This window comes from Acanthochromis polyacanthus, chromosome 18 (genome assembly GCF_021347895.1).
Source record: "Acanthochromis polyacanthus isolate Apoly-LR-REF ecotype Palm Island chromosome 18, KAUST_Apoly_ChrSc, whole genome shotgun sequence".
NCBI lineage: Eukaryota > Metazoa > Chordata > Actinopteri > Pomacentridae > Acanthochromis > Acanthochromis polyacanthus.
In genome coordinates, this window is record NC_067130.1 from 11262573 (window position 1) to 11289946 (window position 27374).

The 27374-nt window shown below is 38.0% G+C and overlaps 1 protein-coding gene across 1 annotated transcript; it reads left to right on the top strand.

The window, feature by feature from the left end:
* The first annotated feature begins 1417 nt into the window (after positions 1–1417).
* Positions 1418–27374, top strand: shc3 (SHC (Src homology 2 domain containing) transforming protein 3). The gene is made up of 12 exons (XM_022203686.2): positions 1418–4087; positions 9236–9306; positions 12817–12880; positions 14822–14941; positions 16720–16773; positions 18240–18291; positions 18376–18505; positions 18609–18762; positions 19591–19681; positions 19783–19974; positions 23618–23943; positions 24115–27374. The coding sequence occupies exons 1-12, from the start codon at positions 3449–3451 to the stop codon at positions 24241–24243; spliced, it is 2022 nt and encodes a 673-aa protein (XP_022059378.1). The 5' UTR covers positions 1418–3448; the 3' UTR covers positions 24244–27374.

Here is a 27374-nt window from a genome sequence, read left to right on the forward strand (position 1 = left end):
TTTCCCTAATTAATATTTTGTTTTTTTACAGAGTTGCTTTAGTGTTCTTCGTGGTGTACTTACAGAGAGGACTGCTGATTTACCAGAGAGTGGATCTTCCAGATACAGGTTTCTTTATGCTACACTCACTGAAGACACATTCACTGCACTGAGATGATTCGTTTCACTAATTTTGTGACTTGTAGCATCAATTGGCTGCACCTGAGCTGGATGTGATGACTCACTTTAAAGGGGGTGGATACTTATGGAGCCATTTCTTTGAATTTTTACATATTTAATTAATTGGAATTAATCTCACTTTGACATGAAGGAGTCTTTTTTTGTAATATCATATCCAAAAGCCAAATTGGGGTGTGGCGTTTACATAAAAATGCTTTTCTAGGTTACAGATACAAGGTTTTGCATACTTTGTTTAATTGACCTTGGTAATAGACGGAGATGTCCTTTCAACAATTTCAAAGATGAATCTTTTATATTGCTCTTTTATGAGGAAAATGGTTCTATGGCTGCAAAGGATTTATTTATTTTTTCATTGCTGTACTGCTGTTAGCCACAGGGACTAACTGTTTACAAGGCTAAGTTGCCAAATCCAGTATTCGTAATACACATGGGATAAATCCAGAGGTTGGCGGGCATGTCTTGCCTAGGTAGGGTTGCCAAATAATTATTGAATAATTGCTTTTTGATGTTGGTGTTTATTAATTGAAAGCCGGTCTGGCAAATATTACAGTTAATAGAAAGAATAGCTGTTAGATAGGACCCTAAAGTGGAAACGTGAAGGCTTTATTTCCCACACATTTTTGCTTGTTCAAATGAGTCAAAAATAAGAGCTTGTGCTTGACCAATAGCAATTATCAATTATTTAACCAGATTAGTGGCAAATAAATCATATGATTTAACTTCCCAGGTAAGAAATCTAAAATACTATCATACATATATTGTTATTCTAGTGCCAGAACTGATGCCCAAATATATATATATCGGGTGGTAATTATGTGTTTTAAATGGTAAATGTTCAATATCCAAATATATCTGTCAGCTTAAAATATATGTGTTTTTCTAGTGCATTTTACTATCTTCCCTCATACATATAAACAGTAAATTACTAATTAAATGTGTAGGTGGTAATCGTTCACATGAATGTGGAGAGAAAAGGTGATAATGGTGACAATCAAAATCGCGGGGGTGTCGTTATTTCTTCTATTTTATATCCTGCCCATTTTTCTCGTTTATTTTTTTTTTTTAACAGAGCATCATCATATCAAGTTATGCAAACATCTCATATCTGATAATGTTCGTTGCATTTTTAGGGTGCAGTTAAAGAAAACAAAATGTACACCTGTGTCCGGAATGGTCTCTTCCACTATTCTGCAAGCCTCCCCTGAATGAGTCATCCAGCTGGCTTCTCATTGGATAAGACCATGCCATCCCTAGGGATTGCCTTGCAGAGGCAGAAAGGCCTTGCTTCCATTCACAGAAACACTGGTATGCCAGCCTGCTATTTCATTCACATAAAAGACTAAATATTGCATGCTTTTTTTGCCCTCCGCTCTTTCCTCCTTTGTCTTTTTGCCTCCTCTGTTGATTTGCGAGGGGCTGCCTCTTCTGTTGTGTTTGCCTTTGTTTCTGAGGAGAGAAGGCAGACGTGCGGTCTTTTTTTTTTTTTTTTTTTTCTTTTGCCAGGCAGGAAAGAGAGATATTGGGAGGGACTGCAGTGCGAAATCTGCAGCACAGTGAGAGCGGAAGCTGCTTATGAATGAGTGTCAGTCTCTCGGCTTTGCTAGATGCTCCTGAGGACATTTTATATGAATGTGTGCTTTCCGCTATCGGGGAGACAGAGATGCTTCATTGCTGCTGGTTTCAAGGAGACTCTTGAGCTTTTTCTGTTATCCTTTTGCTTGTTTCATTGACTCATCTGCCTGAGAAACATGTCGTTCCTTATGTGTGTTTTTTGACTTGTATCATTCATGTAGTTCAACCTGGACCAATTGCTGGAGATTTTAGACTGACTGTGAATCCGTATCTGCTTCCTAGTTGTGGAACTGAATATTTTATTCCTTTGCTGCAGAATACTTATACAGAATTAGTGCTACATGTTAGACACATTGTATCCAAACAGCTGTTTTTTTTTTTGTTAAAAATGGGAAAAAAATGCTTTATTCTTTTCTGTAATTAATGCTTATTTCTAAGAATTTCATGGAGAAACAACAAGTGCGTTAACTGGTCGTAGATTTTGGACGGTACAAACCTGTGGTACAAGAGTGATGCCTGCTCATGTTCTGCAGCGTTTATAAATGATCATTACCAGTATGGTAATAATGTTACATATTCCCGTTCATGCTAGAATGTTACTGTATTGTTTCTTTCGAAGATTAAGGGAGGTTTCTTTTACAGCCATTTAAGGTAAATCTTAATTATCCATTTAACTCAAGGTTTTATCCTTAAATTAAAGAAATCTGTATTGTTTGTTGCACAAGATTTTGGCAGTCACTTTAATTGTAGCTGTCAGTTTATATTAATGTTAGTTTTCAGTACTTATTTTACTTTATTTATTGGCAACTCTGTGATTAGTTTCTAGTGTGTCATCTCTTGATCGCAGCTTGTATCAGATCATCGATTTTTGACATTAATTGTTTAAAACATGATTTCAAGTGAATTGTTATGAATACGTATTTCAGTAAGCTAGATAATCGAGCTACCTCTCATTCTTCATTTCCTTTTCTCTGAAAAACAAATAAGGGGAGAAGAGTTATGGTAAATAAATATGAGACTGGAGAATTTAAAAATTGATTGGCTCTAGTGTGCTGTAAGTGGGAGGTTTTTTTCTCCCTCCAACAGGAAGTGATTTGCAGTGTTCAGCAAGCCTTTTGTTGAGAAGGTTTTCTCAGATCAGTGAGTCATGCTTTAGCTCTGAGCCGGCAGGCAGCAGTCAGCAGAGTATTTGCTCTTCCCTCGCAGTGTCCGTGATCATCAACAACACAGACCTTTTTCTGTTCTCTTACTTTTTGGATTTTGAGGCTAGAATTCAACAGCAGCAGCAACAGCAGCAGCATCACCGCTGGAAACCAAAAAAGGTGCACCACAACACTGGCAGCCTTTTATCCTCTTCTTCCTCTGCTTCAGTGTTGTGTATCCATGGATTGTGTCTGTATATTTCTCTCTGACGGATTGGATTGCAGCTCTGGATTTCACTGACAGCAGATTGGACTTTGGCGACAGCAGCAGCAGCAGCAGCTCAACACAACCACCACTGTAACCTCAATAGAGAAAATTACAGTCAGGTGGCCTGTGATTTCTAAAAGGCGTTTTGCTGCCTGTACCGTTGCTGCTATGTTACAAGAGAGGATAATCAGCACGGCTCGGCCACGTCTGCCAGCACACTTGTGAACGAGGCAGGCTGTGCGTGTTGGTTGGTGGAGAGAGGGGAGAGAGCAAGAGAGAGAAGGGTATGCTTCACCGTACCAAATACAACCGCTTCAGGAATGAGTCAGTAACATCCGTCGATGAGCTTCTCCACGGCCTGTCCATGAACCCCAAGGTCTCGGCCACCCCCCAGTCTGCAGCCGAGACATCTTATACACCTCCGACTGAGGTTCAGCCCTCCTCCACCACCACTTCCTCCAGCACCCCCACCAGCCACGGCTCTGACCACCTGGAAGATGGAGGCACCACCCTCTGTACCCTCATCAACAAGGTGTCCAGCCTGAAATTCAGCAACTCAGGCAGCTTGCTCGGCATCAAGGGTCTGCCCTCGGCAGTCAAGGACCTGGCTGTGTCTAAGCTGCAGGGGGGTGGGGGATCAGGCTCGGGCAGCTCCAGTGGCCAGAGCCCCAGCGCAGCGACAGCAGCGGCGGCAGCAGCCTCTGGTGTGGGCGGCTCTTTGTGCAGTTTGGCCTCCCATTCAAGCCCCTGCTCGCAGCTGGAGCCAGCTGTTAGCATGAGCAAGAAGAGCAGGCTGGATGAGCTCCAGGCCAGTGGAGAGGACTGGAATTCAGGTGGAGGTGGTGGACTGGTGAGCAAACCCTCCAGAGGATGGCTACACTCAAACGAGAAGATCTCTGGTCCAGGAGTGACATACATAGTGAAGGTTGGTGGAATTACTGTCCCCCCTTGTCTCATTTTGGTCTTTGTAATCCCCCTCTCTCGTTACCCATTCTCTATTTTCTTTCAATGACTTGAGTTTAGCTACCTGCAAGGGGTGATAAAAGAGAGATAATGGAGTTTCACTTGCACATCACAACATGCCCTTGAGTGGGTGTATGTAGGTTGGCTAGAGCAGAAGGCTGAGCGAAGGAGCAGCAACCAGAAAATAGACATTGAATAATTCAGGAAATGGAGAAGGTCAACAGTGAGAAAAAACAGAGGAAAAACCTCTGATGGCAAAAAACAGGAATTATCAGTGTCGGTTTAAACACACTGTAAACATTACATTTTCCACTGCATTTGTGTCTGTCTTGTGTATGTGGAACCACAGCGTTATGCTTTTGTAACCATGGTGATGTGTTATTTCTGTACATTGTGCACCTCTATGAGCTCTATGACTGGTTTAGCTCGCAGATAGTGGAACGGTTGAATGAAAAACGACATCCAGTGCATGTTTGTTTCGTCACACCTGTGTTTTTTTGTTAATGTTGTTCAGCCATCATACATCATTTAAAGGAGGACAAGTTGGCGCACAACTACAGGAGCTGTGAATGTCACCATTCCGGCAATGAGTCACTAGCATAAGGAGTGATGATGCTGAGCCCTGGCTCTTCGAGGTGTGAAATGAATGAAAAAAAAAATGGAAGAAACCATTTTCACTGAAAGCACAAAATAACAGTAAACTGTTGATTTGACTGAGGATACATTTTTTTCAGTCTTTCTTTTATTTGTGCAGCACATTAAACAAAAAGCAAAATGCAGTTTTTTGGATAGAATGAACACGCAGAACAGCCTCGCCAGTTGAAATGTGTTATATTCCAAATCAAGTTACACAGTATGATTGCCATCATATGACACCTACTACAACTCGCCTGAACAAAGCCTACAGTATCTGTGACCAGCATGACATTCCATTAACTGCATTAAGGCAGAGAGTGCTTATTTGTCCAGTCAATGCTGCTGAAAGCATCCACACTGTGAGAGGGGAAATGGGTCCGCTCTGTGCTCCCTCACCCCCAGCTTTTCCTGTGGTTTGAGTCCAGCGTGTATCGAGCTCAATGTGGTGTTCTGCTCACAGCACTTTTAATTAGCGTCATGTGGTCACTCCTCGCACATCATGCACCATTACTCTAAAGGGACATTGACTGACAGTGACACTGTTTACAATCACACTTTTAACCCATGGTAGCTACTGTATATGCTTGTGCAATTGTACATTCACACCAGATTTTGTTGTTCTTTCTTTGTTCTCTAACTGTTATTATTTTATCCCCCCAGCGTGTAAAACAGGAAGTTTTGCCACTATTTCAGTTGTTTGTTTGTTTTAATGGAGATTATAGGTCAAGCCATTTTGCAAGACTTTGTGTTTCCAGGTGGTGCAGAGCATCTGTATTTTATGCTCCAAGTCAGATTTCTAAAACTAATTGACGTCCTCAGTCTACAATAGCTGATTTCTGGCCCACTTCACAATTACTCTATAAAGCTGAACTTGTTAGCAAACATTTTCTCATTGACACATAGGAGATACAGAGCAACATTAGCAGTGATTTCTGTGTTTATAACAGCAAAACACCACATCTTCACATTACAGAAGCCCGTAAATGTTTAGCGTGTTTTCTTTGATCACAACAGTTTGCAATTCATTTTCTGTTGATCAACTAGTTGAATTTAACCCTCGTGTTGTTCTGCGGGTCAAAATTGACCCGTTTTGAAGTTTGAAAATGTGGGGGAAAGAATATTTTCACAGTGAAACTTCTGATGTCCACATTTTTAACATTTTTGGGAAATCTTTGAACATTTTTCACTGGATTTTGGTTGATTTTTTTTGTGAATGTTCCTTAAGAAAATATTAGAAATGTCACTGATATTTATGTAATCACTTTAGATATTTTAAGGATTTTTTTTGGAAGATTTTTACTCATTTTTTGAAAATATTTACAAGAATTTTCTTGCCAAATTTGGGGGATTTTTAAAAAAAATGCAACCTTGAACAGAAACTTTGAAGGAATTATTGGAATTTCTTCCTGATGGTTTTGCAAATTTTCAGAAATTTGGGGATTTTTTTATTTTGCTGAATTTTTGGATTTTTTTTTTCAGACGAAGAAACAATATTTTTTGGTGCCTGTAAATGAGGACAACAGGAGGGTTAATGTTATTCCATCCATTTGTTAACCAAGTGTGTTATCTTTTAGACCTGAACTGTGCTGTCTAGACTGCACAGAACTGCATGGTGTACAGTACATGATGATTCTGCCTCTACACATCACAGCAATCTAGCTACAGTAGCACAGTGTGGTGCTCACTGCTGCAAGTTCTGTGATATCTCTAACTAAATGATCTAAAAACAAGCATTTTTAGATTCATGTGCACAAGCAGCAAACAAAACTGCAGCCAGCGTAATACATAACTTGATGTTTCAGAAAGCCTTTGCTCTGATGTAGCTGTAAATGCGATCACTTACAAGTTGTGTTGTTTACTGGGTCATTAATGGGCTCTTTAGAGCTGGCCTCACATAGATTTTCATAATTGATCTGAGGTTCAATTTTACGTTGTGAATCATGCGCGTGTTTATCGCACAGCATGAGAGACGGACGCTGTCCATGTCGTGCTCAGAATAGGTCTCCACCAATTTTAGAACCGTTTGATATATTTTTGTCCCTGCTGAATTGTACACTCCAAACTCATTGTTCTAAAAATAGTTAACATTACAAATTTGCCAACGTCATGTAGACAAAAATCGAACTTGTTTTTCAGAGCTTGCAAAATGCTCGCTGGAGAGACAAGGAGTCATAATGTGAAATGTATTATTCTAATAAGTCAGTGCTTGTATGAAGAGGAGTGTGAGTGTGTCTGGATGCCTGTTTTGTTTACAGCTAGATTATGAATGTGATTCTCATAACGATAGGAACTCGTCAGCACAAAATGTTCCTGGTCTGCAGTATTAATCAGAGGAGGTGTTGTAATGTGAGTAGCTGTGCTGCTACTGATGGCACAGGAGGAGTCGCTTCACATGCCGTAGTAGCATTCTTTTTACATCACATTTTATTGTGAATAAACATCAACTGGGTTGTTTTCTAAGTTTTTATGTCACCTTTGTGTCAGAATTTGGCAATGTGAACTCCTTGTCTAAGTAGATTTCTCTATTTTAAACCATGAACTAAACTCTAAAAAATCATGTTTGGGCTCAGAAGAACAAACAATTTCTGTTGAAATTGTGTTAAACCGACAAATCACATTATTTAAAAGAATTTTTTACATTATGAACTTAGTTGCTATAATTATTATCAAGTTGGCAAGCATAAAAAAGCTTTACTTGTTTCATTTAGAGTTTCTTCGGCAAGTTTTTGCCTTTTTCCTGTTTTTGTTTATGTAGTAGCTTTTGGGGAATTCAAATTTAAATCAACAGCTAAATTGCTGGAATTCTTTTGTATTTGAGCCCACAATATTCAAATCTTAAGAACAAAATGAAAAACACAAATTTAAATTGCCACAGGAATTATAAGTAAACACAAAAAGCTCTCTGTGGCTGAGCAGATTTGTCAAATGTAGCTTCTTCATTTTATTCTCTAGTTTGCTAAACTCAAGGGTAGGATTCACTGCTAAACATAACTAGCATAAACTATGAGCAGTAGTACCACATATTCAATCCTGAAAATCCAGAAAAAGTAAGTTATCGAGCCAGTTTTGTTAAATTACAACAACTTGAATTTAGTCTTAAATCAACTCATGCAGAAATTTCAATTAAAGTTACACATAATATTAAACTGATGCAGTTGCTAACATTACTGTCAACCCATTCTGTTAAAATAATGTTTGTAACTTTTAAGATTTATCTAAATCAGTAAGTTAGATATTTTTTATTTTGTAAGTATGCATTTAATGAGGTGGTGGGAATAGATCGATCCCCTGAATTACTTTTGTGCTTTATAGTGTAGAAAAATCCGATGTTAGCAAGATTATGAAAACACAACTTCTATTGTGACACATTTTAGGTCTGCTTGCAACTCTGGTTCACACCTGCATGAACAGATGGAGGTGAGGGAAAAGAAGTACAACTCAGACTACCAATTTAATGTTCAGTCACTTTAGTCCCAATTTATAAGATCAGTGTAATGGTTATTAGACAAATTTGCACTTAGTGTATTCTGTACAGACTTAATATTAAACACTTTGACTCACTCAGACACACCCTGGGACAGCAACGATTATTGGAATATAATCAGAAAGTGAACAGTGTCTCTTGGCAGGGTAACATTTTTTAGAGAGCTTGACCGATGCTGGACTGTTTGGGCTGATACAGATTTTAGGGAATGAGAAATTGTAATGTCAATATTCCAGCCAATATTGTTTTTATACATATTTATGTGCTAGAAATATGCTGAATAGAGAAAATGATGGGGTCTCGGTTACTAACTTTCCAGCAATGTTTTGCGATTTTGCAAGCAAATTAGCAACTTACTATGAAGACGAAGTAAGAGGCATGTTCTGCTATGAAACAATGGAGTCGCAGTACGCTCCATACAACATATAATGACACAGTTTGCAAGCTATTGAAAGAATCTTGGTCAGTATATCTTCTGTAAAAACAAGTTTTCATTTCAGCCTTTATTGGGCAACATATACCTTGACCCCAATATAATTTTCAGCATTTTCACCATTAACTCTAATTTTAATTATGAGAATCTAAATAAGATTAGAGAGACATGTAAAGTTGAATTAAGAGTGCAGGTCAAAAGAGGGAGAAAGCATTGACACTGACAAAGATTTCAGAAAATCATCATAATATCGCCTAACAAATAAGTAGTTCCCAAGAAGTTGCGAATCATTCATGTGCACAACTTTAAACAGCTGTCATGTCAGATGTTAAACAAAGCTTGCTTTTTTTTTTGCTAAAGCTTTTTCCCTTTTAGAACCCTTTCTGTCTAATAATAAGTTGATGTTGTGTGTGTCGTGATTTGGTCTACACTGAAGGACAGCAGTTATTTTTAGTAAGGTTGGAGTGGTAAGACAAAGGAATCCAATGTGATACCATGTAAATAATGATGTATAATCTTTGTTTCTATAATACAGATTTTTCATTCTTGCTTTGCAGTATCTGGGCTGTATAGAAGTCCTTCGGTCGATGAGATCTCTGGATTTTACCACGAGGTCACAAATAACAAGGTATGTTCACAGACAATGTAGTTTTCTAACCAGAAGTCGCTCGATTTTAAGGCTTTTGAGACCAACCAAAAATAACACACACACACCTTTGATGAGATAAAAGTTATTGAATGTTATTGTATTTGAAGTTCTAGTTATTTTTCATTATCATTTGTTCAATACTAAGACAAAACCTCAAAGAAATGCCAGTTTATGTCAAAACCAGGTAGGGATTTTTCAACAGTCACTCAAGCACATAAATTTTCTTGTGTATTTAATGGAAAAAAAACCCAAATACTTCCCTTTTGGTTATGCTTTATCCATTTATAACATTGCAGATGTAAATATGTTATGTGTGGATTCAGTTGCATAAAAGTTACCTCTTCAACATTCGGGCATTCAGTGACGAGTGTTTAAACTGTATTCAAAGTAATTATATTCTCTGAAAATAAATATACTGTGTAGGCCAGTCCCTTCATTAGAAACACCTATCCTTGCAAATCCTCTACATTTGGAATTTTTGTTGATGCTTTTAAAAAAGTGCTGATTCTACTGTATGTTCATTGTTAAGATCATAGAGGTGACGAAGTTGTACTGTTGTCCATCACATTATATTTAAGAGCGTTCCTAATATTTTGCTTTAAATGATAATAAGGTGGGAAAATGCAAGAGCTGGAGTTTTGAAGGAAGACGCTGCCCCGCATCAATGATTTTCAAAACCGTTGCCTCACTAATGTTAAATTTTTGCTAAAATATGCATGATATCACCTACAGCAAAAGCATTAGTGCTATCCTGCAGTGAAAACATGTGTTACCATCTGTCTAAAAGGCTGACGAGCTGTCTTTGGGTTACACTAAAGACAGTATGCTATATTAGCTTGCTGTAGCACTAGCTACTTGGAATTCTTTGCTGCTGCAAGCTAAACATCGCTGCTGATTTTGCATTATTTTTATGTCTTGAATTGAAATATCAAAGTCATAACTTTTGACCTGCACCTCTTAACTAGAAAATCTTTGGCAATAATCAAACCTAAAATTATTTCTCTTTCTGATTTTCACCATCAGACAACATGCTAGACATCAAGATAGCTCACTTGCTTAGATTAATAATACATCTCATGCTAACAGTAACATTACAGCTATTACCATTATAAGCAACAAATTAATGTGACTATTTTAGACATGATACCAAATAATGTATTTAACATAAACAAATCTGAGACTAATTTTGCTTGTTGGGTTTCTAAATTACTGAACATCTTGATTGTGTGAGGCTCAGTTCTGCCGAGCTCCTAGTTGTGTCTCTGTATGCCTTCTTGTCTATTGACACAGACACACAATAATGATAGTGACTCAGAGACTGACAATGACTCAATAGTGTGTCCGGGTAGAAAAAGACAAAAAAAAAACCTTGTGAACAGAAAAAATCCCCCCCAAAACAGCGAAGGAAACAGAAAAACAATGTCAAACAAGAAGAGCAGCGGATATTTGCAGAGCTGAGAGCTGCAATGATTAATCAGTTAGTTGTGAATTATTTAATTAATTGCCAGCATTTTAATTATCAACGTCGAACTTTTCAGATTGAATCTTTTGAAAATTAAATACTTTCTGCTTTCTTTATTCGTCTACGATAATAAACTGAATTTATTTTGGTTCTGGACAAAACAGGACATTTGAGGATGTCATCTTTGGGAAACAAAGAATTACATTTTCTGTATTTTCTGACATACCAAACAACTAATCGATTCATTTTTAAAATAACCGACAGGCTAATTAACATTAAAAATAATCATTCCAGCTGCTGAATGGCAGCCTCTCAGCAAATATAATATACCAAATATTTGTGAAGAAAATGGTTACTTTCTGCCATGCTTTTGCACAGATAAACAAAAACAAATGTGATATGACTTTGCCTCCACTTGAATTTACATTATGCCTGCCTCTTGTTGCAATTTGTTTGCATGGAGTTTTCTGTGACTCCACGAGTATCTCTGAAATCATTGACCAGTGTGCAGCAAGCCAAAGGCCAGCAGTGAATCGGTTTGTGTCATGTTCACTTTTCTGCTTGACTTCCTGAAGTCAGTAACTTCAGCTCGCAAGGCCACACAGCAGTAGGCCTGCACTCGCTCTCTCTGTCACTGTGTGTATATGTTTCTTTCTAAAAAAGAGAAAGATAGCAAAAGAAAGAGAGAAGGTGTTCCTCTATTATTAGACCTCTCATTTTTTTAAAGAACCTACAGCTGTGTGGGATTTATCCACCTAGAAAGACAGTAACATTTCTGGAACTGTCATGAAACCAATATTCGATTTGTCTCAGAGGGGAGTTTGACTTTTTGCATCAAAGCAGCTCTATCTTTAGCTACGATTTAATCCACATATTGTCTTTTACGTAACAATCCCAGCGCAGTGATGGCGGATGTGGATAAAATAGATTTTTCTCTGTAATGTATGGCATGTAATATGTTTTTTAAGAGATGCATTCTTTTGTTAATAGTTCAGCCATATTGTATCTAACATTTTTTGAGTGTTTAATTGTTTATTTATGTGTTTATCTTGTATTTATTGTGAATAAGTCATTTTTGAACATCCACAGAATTCAAACAAATGAGTATAGCCATTCCAGTGCACCCTTTTTTATCCCACACAAAACATAAATGAGTAAATAAAATAAATGATTCTCATAACTAAAGGAAAGCTTAACGTATATTGAGATGAAATTAAAACATGGCAATAACACATCTCAAGTCTAGTATTAAAAATTTGGAACCAACATGGACTTCCATCCAGTCAATGTTTTAAATCGATAAGGTTGCATCAATTCTCAGATCAGAAACAAAAGTTTACAGTCATGCTAACAGTTCTGCTAAGGCAGTATTCACAGATGTGGTTTGAGCTGAAATGGAGTTACTTTTTAGCATGTTAACATGTCAATTAATCGCAAATTTAATCTGCATTTTAAAGTGGCTTTTTTTGGTCACTGGTCAATGGAGTGCCTTTTAATGGTAATGCTAACTGATCATCGTCCTTAAAAAGTCACGCCTGACACGGGTGTGGATTAACTCAATCTACAGTTGGCTAGATTTAGCTCTTTTCTAACCATAACAATAGAAACGAGAGATTTGTTTTCTCAATCAGTAAAGAAAACCATTGACATACCACCTTTATTCTACAAAGCGCTTTACAATGTCTTCCTTATTCCCACACTCACACACCAACGGTTGCAGAGCTGCCGTACTAGGTGCTTCCCTGCCATCGAGCATTAGCTTGAACCGCTAACCTTGCGATTAGTGGGCATCCCGATCTACCACCTTAACCACCCACCCTGCTGACGTTAGCTTTTTAGCTGAAAGTTCTGTTGTGCCTGACTCTGTTACTTCTCCTCAAGATGACAAAATGCATTTTTTTTTTAAAGAATTTAGTCATGATTAGTGACTGTAAATATAGCCCAACTTAATGCCAAAATGACTGTGATTCTGTGTCTGTCTGTGGTCACCATCTTGGCTTCATCCTCCTGTCTCGCCCTCCCTCTAGGGAAGCCATCAGCCTGGTGTGTGAGGCTGTTCCAGGGACCAAAGGAGCACTGCGAAAGAGAAAGGTACATGGATGGACCGAAAGGAAAAAAGATTGAGGGATGAAACGATGGAGTGATCATGGGAAAAGTGATGCCCGCACTGCAAGACCTGAAAAATGAATGTTGGTGAAATGTACAGTAGATGGAAAAAGAGGAAACAGCATTAGATATTCATTTACCCTTCCACGGTTTATATATAGCACTCCCTCTGTATGTTTTTTTTCTCTCTTCCTTCCTTTATGTAAAAAGAGAGGGAAAATGGAGACAGGGAGAGAGGAAGAAATGATGAGAGAGAGATTGTACTTAGGGGAGAGAGAGGCTGAGAAGAGATGAAGAGGTATGGGACTGTATGTGCGTGGGTGTAGCTCCAGCCCACGATGCATTGCACACCGCACACAGTGCTTAGTGACTCATGTAGTGCACAATATCTGTGATCAGGAGGCTGAGCTAGTGTGTGTGTTCACATGGTGTGTGAGGAGACTGTGTCTTAATGTGGGGTGTGAAATGAAGCATTACTCTGCTCTCTAGAGCTTGTTCAAATGTCAGGGAAGAGTATATAACACGGAATCAGCGCAGACGACTTTCTCGGAATAGATGTAAGATATAAGATAATGTTATTTTGGCTGTGCGACAAACACACTGCGATGACATCAACCTCATACTGAGAATTTTGAATGGGTTTGGCTAATTTTATCGGCCCTCTTGAATCCTCTCTTCTTCAGCCGTTCTTAAAATGTCCAACACTCCACAGGCCAAATACTAGATATCATTTATGAGGCCCATGCTATAATCAGTACAAATATTAATATCAGTTTCACTGTAAATAAATCCACCTAAAGAACAATGCATTTAGCGGTTATGTTGCTGTTCTTTTTATGATGAAAAATCCTCACTATGTTCTGGATAGTTGTTTTTTTTTAATGGCAGCACAACCGGCTGAATTTTAGTGCAGGAGAAGCACATGTTTTGTGTAATGAACAACGATGCTGCCGCTGTATTCATCCAGTCGTGGTGAAATTGCATCAGTGAATAATGAATGAACAGTATTCTTTAACCCGTCGAACTCCGAAAACCCACCAGTGTGTTTAAAAGGTGTTTATCTTTTAAAAACTCCACAACCATCAGCCAGAAACTGTACATGGAAATTGTTTGTTTTTCCACCTTTCCAGCGGTTCTTGAGTAAATAATCTGCACCGTACTGCTCCATCAAACAGCTTAACAAAGTCTAAGCTTACAACTGGTATTTCATAAAAATCCCTTTATTCTACATATCTCATTTAAAAAATTGCCAAAAAAATCGCATCTTGTGCTAAAAATTCTGTGCTCCTGGCACAGTCATGAAGCCATGACCAGCAGTCATGTGACCTAAAAATTGTGGAGTTTTTGGTTGAAGTCCATATAAATAAAGACAAATTAAATATGTTATCAGTAAATTAACTCTAGCACATATATTCACTATTTTTTGCCACAATATTGATAACACTTGTGGGCACTTTGACAAATGTTGTACTTGTTGATTAGATTCTTTAACATTTTTTGTTAAATAAAAAATACTCTATTTTTTAATGATTTTTGGCATTATAACTGTGTGCTACAGTACAGAACTGCTTCTACCCATGGTGGTGGTGTGTCCATAAAGATTTGGGACTTTAGTGTCAGAGAGTTGAAGTCATGGTTCTACAATTCAGAAAGTCTTATTTGAGAGTTTAATGATTAAAGGGCCATCAGCTTTCAGATTGTTATCTAAGTTCAGCATAAACATTTGGAAACAGTGGGAAACAACTAGCTTTTCCCCCTCGGCATCCTGCTGGCAAACCAGTAGATATTCCAGTAAGTCAGAGTGCTGGGGAAATAGATACTGTGGAGGTCTGCTGGCAAGGTGCTGGTGTTTTTGTTACTTTTGCACAGGCTGTTTCCAGTGCTGTTTCATTTGTGTCTTGCTGTGTCTTCCTCTGATCCTCGCAGCCACCATCCAAAGCTTTGTCCAGCATTTTGGGGAAAAGTAATCTGCAGTTTGCTGGTATGTCAATCAACCTGAATATCTCCACCAGTAGTCTCAACCTGATGACGCCCGACTGCAAACAGGTCAGTTGCAACAATTACTGAGCATGTGATAAAATGAATGATACTGTTCATACTGCTACCATAATATATTCAGAGGATCTCCCAGTATCCACTCTATACAATAGATCTGAGCTTCCTGAGTCAGAGGAACATGTGACGTAAGAGGCCATTTTTAACAAGTACCTTTACTGTCAGATTTCACTGAAAAGACTCTGATATTTGAGGGAGATCTCATTGAAACTTATTTCACAAAAAGCTAACCCCCAGTTCAAAATTACTGCTTAATAAGTATTGGCAAGGTGCATATTAGAACCCCCAAGAACAACAGAACCACTGCAGGCCACCATCCTGAAAGAGCAACAAAACAAACATGTTGCAATTTGAATGCTAACAAGGCCTTCTATTCTCATGTACAATTCAATAGTATTCCTTACTAGTACTCTTAGATGAACATAAAGAAACATGCTGATGTGTCTTGGCGTGGGGGAAAAACTCTAAAATGCAATTCTGATTGAATTCTAGCAAAAGCATTTTCATGTGAGAAGTGCTAGCATGTCTCAGATAAACATTTAACAAGATGTTAACAGTGTGAAGATTCAAAGGAAATATTTTAGAATAAATGTTTCTGTAGATTGTCAATCATCCAGATCATGTGGATGAGGAAAAAATAGAGTTGGTTTTATGGTTCTTGATTGCATTTTATCGCTCATCTGTCAGATATATGTTGTCAGTTCAGTCACATGGCTAAAGGCCCATTAATTAATCCAAGATTCACTTGCTCAGAGATCAGGGATGACTCAAAAAGTGTTATTGATGGTGAAACTTTCTGGGTTGAGATCTTAAGACTGCATTGTAACTACCTGATAAGTGATGCCATAGACCCATTCCTCTGTTCAGAGTTTGTTGTTCCAGTTTAAAATAGATGACTTCCTTCACTCCTCTCCCAAACCACATATCTTCTCTTTAAAGAATTTGAACACTTCTGTCCTCAAATTCCAAGTAAAATGTACCAAATCTATGAGAAACAATAAGCATGTTGCAATTTCCTTCAAATCCGAGCCAAGCTTTTATCATTTTACAATGTAATTGTGCAAACAGAGTGCAAAATACTTATAGTATCTTAATACAAGGAGAAAATTCTGCACTAAAATGTGCCCAGATAGCAGGGAAGCTTAACAGAGAAATGGCCACCAACTGATGACAAGGAAACACCTGTACAAACTAAAAGACTTGATATCACTAACAATCAGTGAAAGCATGAACAGCACAGAGGCAGATACTCAGATTAGACTGATATAATGACACAGAACTCAAGAAACTCAACGTATATCTGAGCATCTGAACTGACAGCTGTTTGACAATTGACTGGCCACTGCAGAAAGTGGACAGCAGAAAACGTGCATCGCGTTGGGATTATTTAATGAAGTTGTCCAAAACGAGAAGCACTAATAGCCACAACACAAACACTGTTGATTTCGTCCTCCTTTAGTCTACGTGCAAACTGTTTTTGTCCATTTCTGCTATCAGTCAGGCTGGACAGTTTTTCTCATCACTCTTAATTTAGAAAAGGAGGAGATTTGTTTCCCCATGTAGGCTGCTGCACTAAAGGAAACATTATTTTAGGTTTTGGGTGTTTCTTTGAGGTTTATCTAATAAAAGGACAGTTGAAAGCGGAGCATATGTGATTGAATTTAACCCAATTCTGATACACACTTTAAACTGTGTAGACAGATATAATGACTAAATGTTTTTGTATGCAGAAGCACATGGTTAATTCATCGTTCCTTTCTTCCTGACAGATCATAGCCAACCATCACATGCAGTCCATCTCCTTTGCATCAGGTGGAGACCCTGTAAGTAACCCAAAGAATCGTCCTATAATGTAAAAAATCGTATAATATGAACAGCAAAGTTGGTTAAATGATGAGTGAGTGATTTATTGTATTGTTTATTAATACAATTATTCACAGAACTGCTATTTTCAACTAAAGTTTGTCAGATGACATGGTTGTAAAAGCAGTAGTTTAGCGGTGTAGAGCAGCAGCTTGGAAATGGCTCTAAAGTGACTGCTGATTAACATTAACATGCAGTCCTAATGGGCTATGTTTTACTCACTTTTTCATACTTATTCCACTGTCTGACTACAGAAACAAAAAGTTATACAAATGACGACCGCTTTATTCGTCATTTTGATGGTATTAAAATGCAGCATATGTGAGCACAGAGAGCAGGAGGGAAGCTAATACTGGTGAGTTTAGGTTGCAGTGAGGCACAAGATTCAACATGGAAACATAGTAACTCACCCAGTTCTTGTTTATTGGTTTCAAATTAGTCTTAAAGTTTCTATCATCTCTGAAAGTCCCTCAGCGTTACAGTTTCCACAGAGCTCTGACCTGTGGATGTATGATCAAAGATAAAGGTAACGTTAGCCACATTAGCTGCACAATATGCTAACACCATAGACTGTATATAAAGTGGACGTAGCATCTGGCTCCAGAATTGAAGCCAACCCGGAAGTGTCAAAAACTTGCAATATCACGCCGTCCACTAGGGTTGGCTCCAAAAAGCTTTTGCTCCATAGACCCGAATTCATTTGTGGAAAAAATAAAATTTGACAGACTGATTTTCTACAGCTCAGGATTTTTTTCCCCGTTAGTTTTCATGGTCAAAATGAGAGCTCAGGTGGCCGATCTTAAAATAAATCAATACTGAATTTTAAATAAATCGTTAAAGTTGGCGGAGCCAGGGGGCGTGGCTATACTTGATAGACAGCAACAGAAGCCTCTGCAGTAAAATGTGGGCGGGATAAGAGAGTTCTCAGCCAATCCTGCCCCGAGTTGCTCTCCGGTTCAGCCTGTTTGATGAAGCTTTTTATGTCACCGGCTCTAAAAAATCCAAAACGGCGACCAGGAAGTAGCAAAATCCAGGCTTCATTTTCTCGGCGTTGAAACCAACGGGAGACGTCACGGTTAGTTCACGCCTGGCTAACACTAAGGACTGAGGCCTTTAGAAACATCTTCATATCGAAACAGTTTTTACTTTACGCTTCCAAGTTTATAACATCCACATAACACAAGAAAAACTGATTTTCAACCTTAAAGGAATGTTTTATTTGCAGCGCAGCAGAATAGATGATGACAACATATTGTGGACCATACGTATATAATGTAATGAAAATAGGCTTCATCACTGTCTGGCATGCTGTACACTGTTATCCAGAGGCTTCATAAAGATATTTATCTGTCTTTACTGTGTTATGTAACTATATACTATTTGTGTGATTCAAGTATAATTTTACAAAATGCACCTTTTGTTTTAGGAGACAACAGATTATGTTGCCTATGTAGCAAAGGACCCTGTTAACAGAAGAGGTGAGCATTTTCTTTTACTAATGCTCTATAGATTGTCTCCTAGGCAACATGCTAACAAACATTTGTTGCTCTGATGCTTGTCAGCATGTCACATCCTGGAGTGCTCTGATGGACTCGCCCAGGACGTCATCAGCACCATCGGCCAGGCCTTTGACCTTCGCTTCCAGCAGTACCTGCAGTGTCCCTCAAGCAAGCTGTCCTCCACACATGACAGGTGGGGAGCTGATAGCAAACATATAGATGGAAATGATTATAATAAAAACAATAATTATAATAGTGCAATGCCGCATTTTGATCAATGTGTCCTTTCTTCTTAGGGTATTAAACATGGAGGAGTTGCCGTGGACAGAGGAAGAGGAGGAGTCAGCAGAGCATCCTTACTACAACAACATCCCCGGCAAGATGCCTCCCCCTGGAGGCTTCATCGACACCCGGCTGACGAATCAGAATGCAGCAACAGATGGATGCCAGGTACAACTCGGTTTATCTGGATTTATCTCGGACACATGAGAAGAATAATGTCGACTTTCTCACTTGTGTGGTTAATTTTGTCTGGACCAAAGGAAAACATCTTACATTATTTTTGAATATTAGTTGAGGTTTGGTTTGTGTTCGTAATGACTGTTCATAAACCAAGATATACAGACTGAATAGAATATAATACAATAGAATAGAAGTTTTTGCCATTTGCACAGGGACATCACAGTACAGGTACATTGGAATTCTTGTACATGAGTCAAAAAATTATGTAGCAGCAGTTAAAAAAAACAAGAACCCCGAAATAAATCACACTAAAGCACATTATCAGTGCAGATATTAGCATAAATAGATTAAAAAAACACAACAATCAATAAAATACTTGTTTGCAAAGGTACTTATTGCACATTGTGAGACATTATATGACATTACATGATAATATTCAACAGCATTATTTTTATCTTATTACCGAGGGATTGCTGTGCTATACTTTTTAATGATAATTTTAATTATACAAATAGGATACACTTGACTGTCTGACTGATGCTGGAAAATGACTCCACTCACATGCATATGTGTCACCGTGGTTGTCGTATTAATTGCATGACTGTATACATGGCTCACACAGATGGCTGTCAGATTAACAGAAAACAGGTGGCAGATGGAAGTTTGAAGTTTTTGAAATTCTGCTAAAATCACAGATCTACAAAAATTTTCCACCCGTCAATTTTAGAGTTTTCATAATATATGTTCGGTTATTTTTCAATCTGATCTTCGTTTTGTAATTCATGAATATCTCACTGTTTTTCTGGCTGCCAACAGATGGGTCCAGGATCAGTGGATCAGACTTATTACCAGGGGCGGCATTGTGAAAACTGGGGCGATGACAGGAGGGCCTTCTTCATGCAACAGGGTGAGAAAACCCGTTCAGTCCACCGCATGTGAGAATTGATTCAGCAGACGTTTCTCATTTCAGCGGTGTGACTGTGATTGTTTCTCCTTTCTCATGTTTAGGATCATTTGATATAAACAGTCTGCCAGAGAGTAAAAGTCAGGCACCGAAAAGCGGAGAGATGCCCACGTATGTGAACACGCAGCAGATTGACGCCCAGGTGCTCGCAGCGCTCCAGGCAGAGGCGGAAAACGTGACAAAGGGCATGGCGGCCGCCGCCAAGGAGAGCCCACAGAAGGACCTGTTTGACATGAGTAAGGCTTGGCTGACTTATACTGGATTTGAAAGCAGTCATTGATTTTAATAAGTATGAATATGAGCACATTTTATTCAATCTATTGTGTTTCTATCATGAATTGCAGGCAGACTGAATTTGACCCTCTGAACTCGCCACTTGCCACATTTCACTGCATTATAATGTCCCACATATAGCCCACATGAAAGTTGACTTTCTTTGATTATGCATTTTACAAAAAATGAAAAAAAAAAAAGCAATCCAAGAATCGAAATGTATGACGTTTGTCCAAGTGCCGACATGTGTTTTAAGTACTGCAAAAATCTACATACCGTACCAAGTATTTTCTGTTTCTAATATTTTTTCATACTTGTCTGCTATCTGCTCTGTGTAAACACAGCCTGCAGTTCAGCCAAAAAGTCTGAATTTGTATTATGATTTTTGGTCACAGCTCAGCCAATCTTACTTTTCATTTGCGGAAGGAACAAAGTTTTTTTTGCTTTTCACGTAATCTGTTTTAAAATGTATGAATGAGACATGTAGGGTGAGGTGATTTCGATGAAATATCACAATTTTTAGAGTGATTTGGCAAAATTTACCGACAGAACTGCACTTCACAGATATTGGAAAGCTAAAATCAAATTCTTTCAGTTAGGGTTAGGCAGTTTCTAGCCTGATAGATGTAATAATTTTAAGTTTCCTGTAAAAGTTTTATTTTTGAAAATCACCCAAATTTGGCAAGAAAATTCTTGTAAATATTTTCAAAAAATGAGTAAAAAAATCCTAAAAATACCCAAAGTGATTCCATATATATCAGTAAAACTTATAATACTTTCTTTAAGAACATTCACAAAAAAAATCAACCAAAATCCAGCGAAATTCGCTGGATTTTGGTTGATTTTTTTGTGAATGTTCTTAAGAAACATTTTTAATATTTATTTTTTCCATTAAAAAATGTTCAAAGATTTCCCAGAAATGTTGAAAATGTGGACATCAGAAGTTTCACTGTGAAAATCTATATTTTTTGTCACATTTTCAGACTTTAAAACGAGTCAATTTTGATCGGCAGTACAACACGAGGGTTAATATAAGATGCTTTTCAAACCTGCCGATGGGATTTTGCAGTTGAGAGGGTTAAGATTCACCTGTTAAAACAACACCAAGTACTTGAACAGAATCTGCACCTTGCTTTCATTTTAACACTGCAGGATGACTTTAAAATGGGATTCCTTAATTATAGAGGTTTCCTACCTTTTGTTTCCCAGTGACTTTGGTGTGGCGTTATAATAGCTTTTTGTCGGTGTGAAGACAAAAGGAGGACAGCGTTAATGTCGGTGTTTAGGTTTACTCCTTCCTCCTTTCAACTTCGACCTCAGCTTTGCTATTATTAGACATGGAAGATCGTTTACATGAATATGTGTGCAACCATGCAGAGGAAGTCATGGTACAAATTACATGTCAGGCGTGGGAGATACAGTTAAGAAATTTCTAACTGTACAGTCATATTTTACTGAATGTCTCTAATAACAAAACCAGTGCTACTGCTTTTTCCAATGGTGATGTAGTACTCAAAAGTAGATTTTTTTCTGATGACTGCAGTCTGCTGTCTTATGTCCTAGGGTCTGAATAATAGTTCAGGTCTTTCTTTGTAAAATTTAAACAGTTTTTGTTTACTTCCAAGTCCTGTGTGCACCAAGGGCCACTGGCAACCCAAATAAATGGGACAGAATAACAACATACATGCTCATAAAGGAAATATATCGACAGAGGATAAAGCAGTGAATGAAACCATCATACTTACAACACTGTGACGTCTTCATATCATTACATCAGTGGCCAAAATATATGACATAAAATATAAGTAGAGGTAAAGAAAGTTAGGACATATGAAGAAATTATTCTTACACATTTACTTTAACCCTCTTGTTGTCCTCATTCACAGGCACCAAAAAATATTGCTACCTTGTCTGAAAAAAATTCAGCAAAAAAATTCCCCAAATTTTTGAAAATTTGCAAAACCTTCAGGAAGAAAATTCCAATAATTCCTTAAAAATACTCCCTTAAAGTTTTTTTTAAAAAGCCCCCAAATTTGGCAAGAAAATTCTTGCAAATATTTTCAAAAAATGAGTAAAAATCTTCCAAAGAAATCCTAAAAATATCTAAAGTGATTACATATATATCTTTAAAAATTCACTGGATTTTGGTTGATTTTTTGTGAATGTTCTTAAAGAAACATTTTTAACATTTCTTTTCTCCAAAAATGTTCAAAGATTTCCCAAAAATGTTAAAAATGTGGACATCAGAAGTTTCACTGTGAAAATATTTTTTTTTCCACATTTCATTTTGGGCTGCACAGTGAGGCAGTGGTTAGCACTTTTGCCTTACAGCAAGAAGATCCCCGGTTCAAATCCCGGCTTGTGCCTGGGATCTTTCCGTATGGAGTTTGCATGTTCTCCCTGTGCATGCATGGGTTTTTTCCGGGTACTCCGGCTTCCTCCCACAGTCCAAAAATATCCTGAGGTTAATTGATTACTCTAAATTGCCCGTAGGTGTGAGTGTGATTGTTTGTCTGTATATGTAGCCCTGCGACAGACTGGCGACCTGTCCAGGGTGTCCCCTGCCTTCGCCCGAGTCAGCTGGGATAGACTCCAGCACCCCCCTCGCGACCCTAGTGAGGATAAAGCGGTGTATAGAGAATGGATGGACATTTCATATCTTAAAACGGGTCAATTTTGACCCGCAGGACGACACGAGGGTTAAGGTGCTGCACTGTTAGAGTGTGAGACTTAGATTCAATCCCTTACCAACCTATTTCCCACAGTGCTGGGAAGGCCAATAAGTGCCAGGTAAATCTCCTTTTCTTTTTTTTGCAGTATGCAGAAGCTTACATGTGGTTCTGTAGCGAAATTCCCACATGGAGATGGAATAGGTTACAGCTTCAGAAAGAAGTTTCTGATTCACCATTTAAGAAAACTAGGCATTCAGAGAAAGGATTGCAGCCTAAAAAGTGATAAACGGTGAAATATTTGTCATAATCATGAGTCAGCAGTGTTTGTGTAATTACTGTCACTTCCAGATGGGGGAGACAACAGCTCTGCACTGCAGGTTTAATCTAAGAATTTGTGAAAATGACCTTAGAAGAGAGTTATGGTGAATATTATGAAGGCGTCTGGTTCCTACAGAGCTGATGAATGATATCGGAAACTGTAGTTATTGTGTGCTCACAAGGAAAATGTCATTTAACTTTAAGGTCACAAAGGTCTCAGAATTTAAATACAAGTACTGCTGTAGATTCTAAGGTGTGTATAACATATATAAAATATATAACATTTTGAGTAAACCCCAGCAAAATGTGTCTGTTTCTGAGAAAGACAGACAAAAGAAATACTACATGAGGCTAGCTCAGACATGACACCATGACTTTTGCTCTCTCTGTAATGTGTCTCTTAATGTAGGAAATGAATGAGAATAGGATGAATAGAAGAGGCAACTAGATGCACATTATTTTTCTGACATTAACAATCTCTGCCTTCTTGTGGAAATACAAATAAATTTTTCTCAAGCTAAAGAATTAATGGACAGCCATAGTGATCATTTTAACGTGCTGTACTTACTGTTCTCCTTCTAATGAATCATTGTGGCACTGCCATCACCCATGCCAGAGCCCTTCGAGGATGCCATTCAGTCCCAGTCTCAGCCTCCCTCCCAGGGGCAGGTCCAGTCACAGATGTCGGGTCTCCACAAGGCGGCATCTGTGGACAACTCAAGCCCGCTTCTTGTGCGCTCGCTGGCCTTCCGGGCGCAGGAGGAGCTGGAGGGCCAGACGTGGTACCACGGCAAAATGAGCCGCCGCGACGCTGAGAAACTGCTGAGAGACGACGGGGATTTCCTCGTCCGTAAGAGCACTACCAACCCAGGGTCCTACGTACTGACGGGCATGCACAATGGACTTGCCAAACACCTGCTGCTGGTGGACCCTGAGGGAACGGTAAGAGCAGCGTAAAAGGGCATGAAGACCGTGTTTCAGGGAGATCCTCTAGATAAAAAAGACTGATTTGTGAATGCATAAAAAGACACATTTTCCATTGTGCAAGTCAAAAAGACTCAATTGTTATCAGACCAAAACTAACTTTTAATATCCCTGTTCCTCTTTTCAAAGGTACGGACAAAAGATCATGTATTTGACAGCATTAGCCACCTTATTGGGCATCACCGTGACAACAATCTGCCGATCGTGTCAGCCGGGAGTGAACTGTGTCTCCTACAGCCTGTTGGAAGGAAACAGTGATGCTTGCAAAGCCTGATGGGAAACAGGAAGCTGTTATCGGTCTCCCATCCTGGGAGTTGAAGATGAAACATGAGAAGAAGATGCCTCAAGGCTCTTTGTGCTGACAGAGTTTTTAGGAAAACTGACCTGCGGTTACTTCAGTGGAGCCACTGGAAGATTTGTTTAAGATAAATAATTATTTATAGAACTGTTATTATTTTGTTGTGATGACTGAAATGCTATATTTTTGAGAAGACATAGGTGCATTTGGACATAATATCTTGATTTGGTGTTTTAAAAGATTAAAAAAAAGACAATTGTTCTTGTAGTTTAGATGAAGTGCAAATCAAACCTCAAAGAGGTGTTAACAAGAGTATTTTAGAATAAAAATCTAAAATTTTAGTTTTGTCTGTCAAGCACAACCACATTTCTACAGGAACTGTTGGCTAAGATGTTGAGGAAACAGAAATGCTGTTTATAATGAGTTACATTAGAAAAAAATGTCCTTTAATCTCACCAATAGTGTGACAGCTTACTCAATTAGTCACTATATGAAACCTGCTTTTATTGGAGATTAGAACTGAATGTGTTTTGCTTTGCAGTTGTCACAAAGTGTTGGGGTGCAAACAGACGCCCTTCATAGTGCTGTCAATGGCTTTAAAGATCAACTTTTTTATGAAGTATTTTCTTGTGTCACTGCAGTCGCATGACTTAAAATCAACTGTTCTTGTGGCCATGTTCGTAGACCTTGATACCCCTTTATTTGAAAGAGGTGCTTGTGTATGCTGACACTGTAAAATATTTATGCTTTTCAACCAGTGATGATTTCTGAATTGGTTTTCTCTGAATTCGTTTAGGTGTGTTGTCGGTGATTAGTTTCGGGGCTTGAGTCACACAATGGATATTCTCACGTTCTTAATTAACATTTTCATCTTCTTTCTTTATAGATGAACTTTTAAAAGTTTATTATTTTTGAAGGATCACAAATGAATAGCACAATCAAGAAGTCTGACCACTTAGATCGTCTGTGTCAGTTGCACCGATTACCAATGTGTTGAGACGTAATTTACACTTTTTGAATCTGACAAACGTGTTCACACTGTGTGCACTCAATCCAGAATGTTAAATGTTAGATCACGTTCAGTTACTGATGATAGATGGATTTTTATTTGATTGTGATGACATCTAATGGCAGAGCGACTGTCTCGCCACTAGATGTCATCATAGAAACGCTTTTCTACCTGTCAGTCACTTCCGTTCTGTTGTTTTCTTAGCAGGGAAGGAGAATGTCGCTGTGTGTTGCTTTCACCCTCGTGTTGTCCTGCTGGTCAGAATTGACCCGTTTTAAGGTTAAAATGTGGGGAAAAAGATCTATTTTCACAGTGAAACTTCTGATGTTCACATTTTCAACATTTTTGGAAGTCTTTGAACTTTTTTGGGTGGAAAAAAAGAAATGTTAAAATGTTTCTTATGAACATTCTTAAAAATAATCAACCAAAATCCAGCAAATTTCACTGGATTTTGGTTGATTTTTTTTTGTGAAAGTTCTTAAAGAAAATATTAGAAGTTTTACTGATATTTATGTAATCACTTTAGATATTTTTTAGGATTTTTTGGAAGATTTTTACTCATTTTTTGAAAATGTTTACAAGAACTTTCTTGCCAAATTTGGGTGATTTTTTTTTTAAATAAAACTTTTAAGGGAAACTTTTAAGGAATTATTGGAATTTTCTTCCTGAAGGTTTTGCAAATTTTCAGAAATTTGTGGATTTTTTTTTGCTGAATTTTTGGATTTTTTTCAGACAAGGAAACAATATGTTTTGGTGCCTGTAAATGAGGACAACAGGAGGATTAAAGTGCTACAGCTGAGGGTAAATCAAGCATCGTTTCATTTTACAGTCCACTGCACACAATCGTTCCTCTGAACAGTTAAGTATTTAAATTATACAGACTGTTTTTGTAGAGAAGGAATCCACATTTTGAAATGGCTTATAGAAATAGTACACAGCAGTTCTAGAAAAACAGCCTTTTAAAAAAAATGCTCTCATCCTTACTATTGTCAGGACTCTGATGGATACCAAATGAATGGGGCATTGTATTTGATATGCACTGGACCACTTCAATTGAACCAAAATCAGCATGTGTTCAATGAGTTTGACAAGACAGATGCAATGTAATATAACGTGCCTGTGTTTTGCTGCAAGAGGGAGTGTACAGTACATGCATCTCACAACAACACACATTTAGCAAAAAGTGAGCAGTATTGGGATCATTCTAGTAAATATCCACTACATCCACTTTGACTTTTCTTGATTCCTCGTGTCCCATATCCTGGTTTGCTTCTCAGGATTCATTAGAGGAGAGAGGAATTATTTTCAAAAAGAAAAGTGAGAAGAAAACAGGCACAAAGAGTCACTGAGGAGTTTTCCGACATTTACTTTTACGTTGTCTGAGTATTTGTGACGAAATTTCATCAAATGTAATATCTCGGGAGAAGGAATAGCGCGCTAAATTTTTCAAAAAGCACCACGCTAATTTCAAAAAAGTCTTTTGAGTCTTCATTTCTGAGGAATAAATTTGTAGAATCACTTTGGCCAAATGTGCAAACGACTCCATACTTGAAGCTATCGGATCACGTGACGATCAGACGTAAAGAAAATTCTCCAACCAAACATACCGGGACACAAATAAGAACACGGTGTCTTTCCAGATTTCTGTTGATGAAAATGTGCCTTTTATTTGTACAAATGGTGTTTTATTTCTCTTTCTCTCTCCCTTCAAAGTGCAATAGCTGATCTTCGATGGGGCATGCCTGTTCACTAGAGGTTGTGTTTCGCCCTGCTGCGTGTTGCTGCTTGAGACTACTGTTTTCTCTCTCTATCTCTGTCTCTTTCCCTCCCTCCCTCTCTATTATATATTATAAATGTATCATTTCCAGATTCTAAATATAAATCTTTGTCAGAGGGGAAAAATCACAGAAACTCACTATTTTGGGACAGGTATAGTAAAAAAAAAGAAATAAAATAACTTAAAAAGAAATAAAAACATAGAAACAAGAAGTCCAAATGATGTTTACAGATTTAATCTTTTGGTTGTATGGGTTTATCATTATTCTGTATGACTGTTGGCAATAAAACCGTGAATGTGTAGAA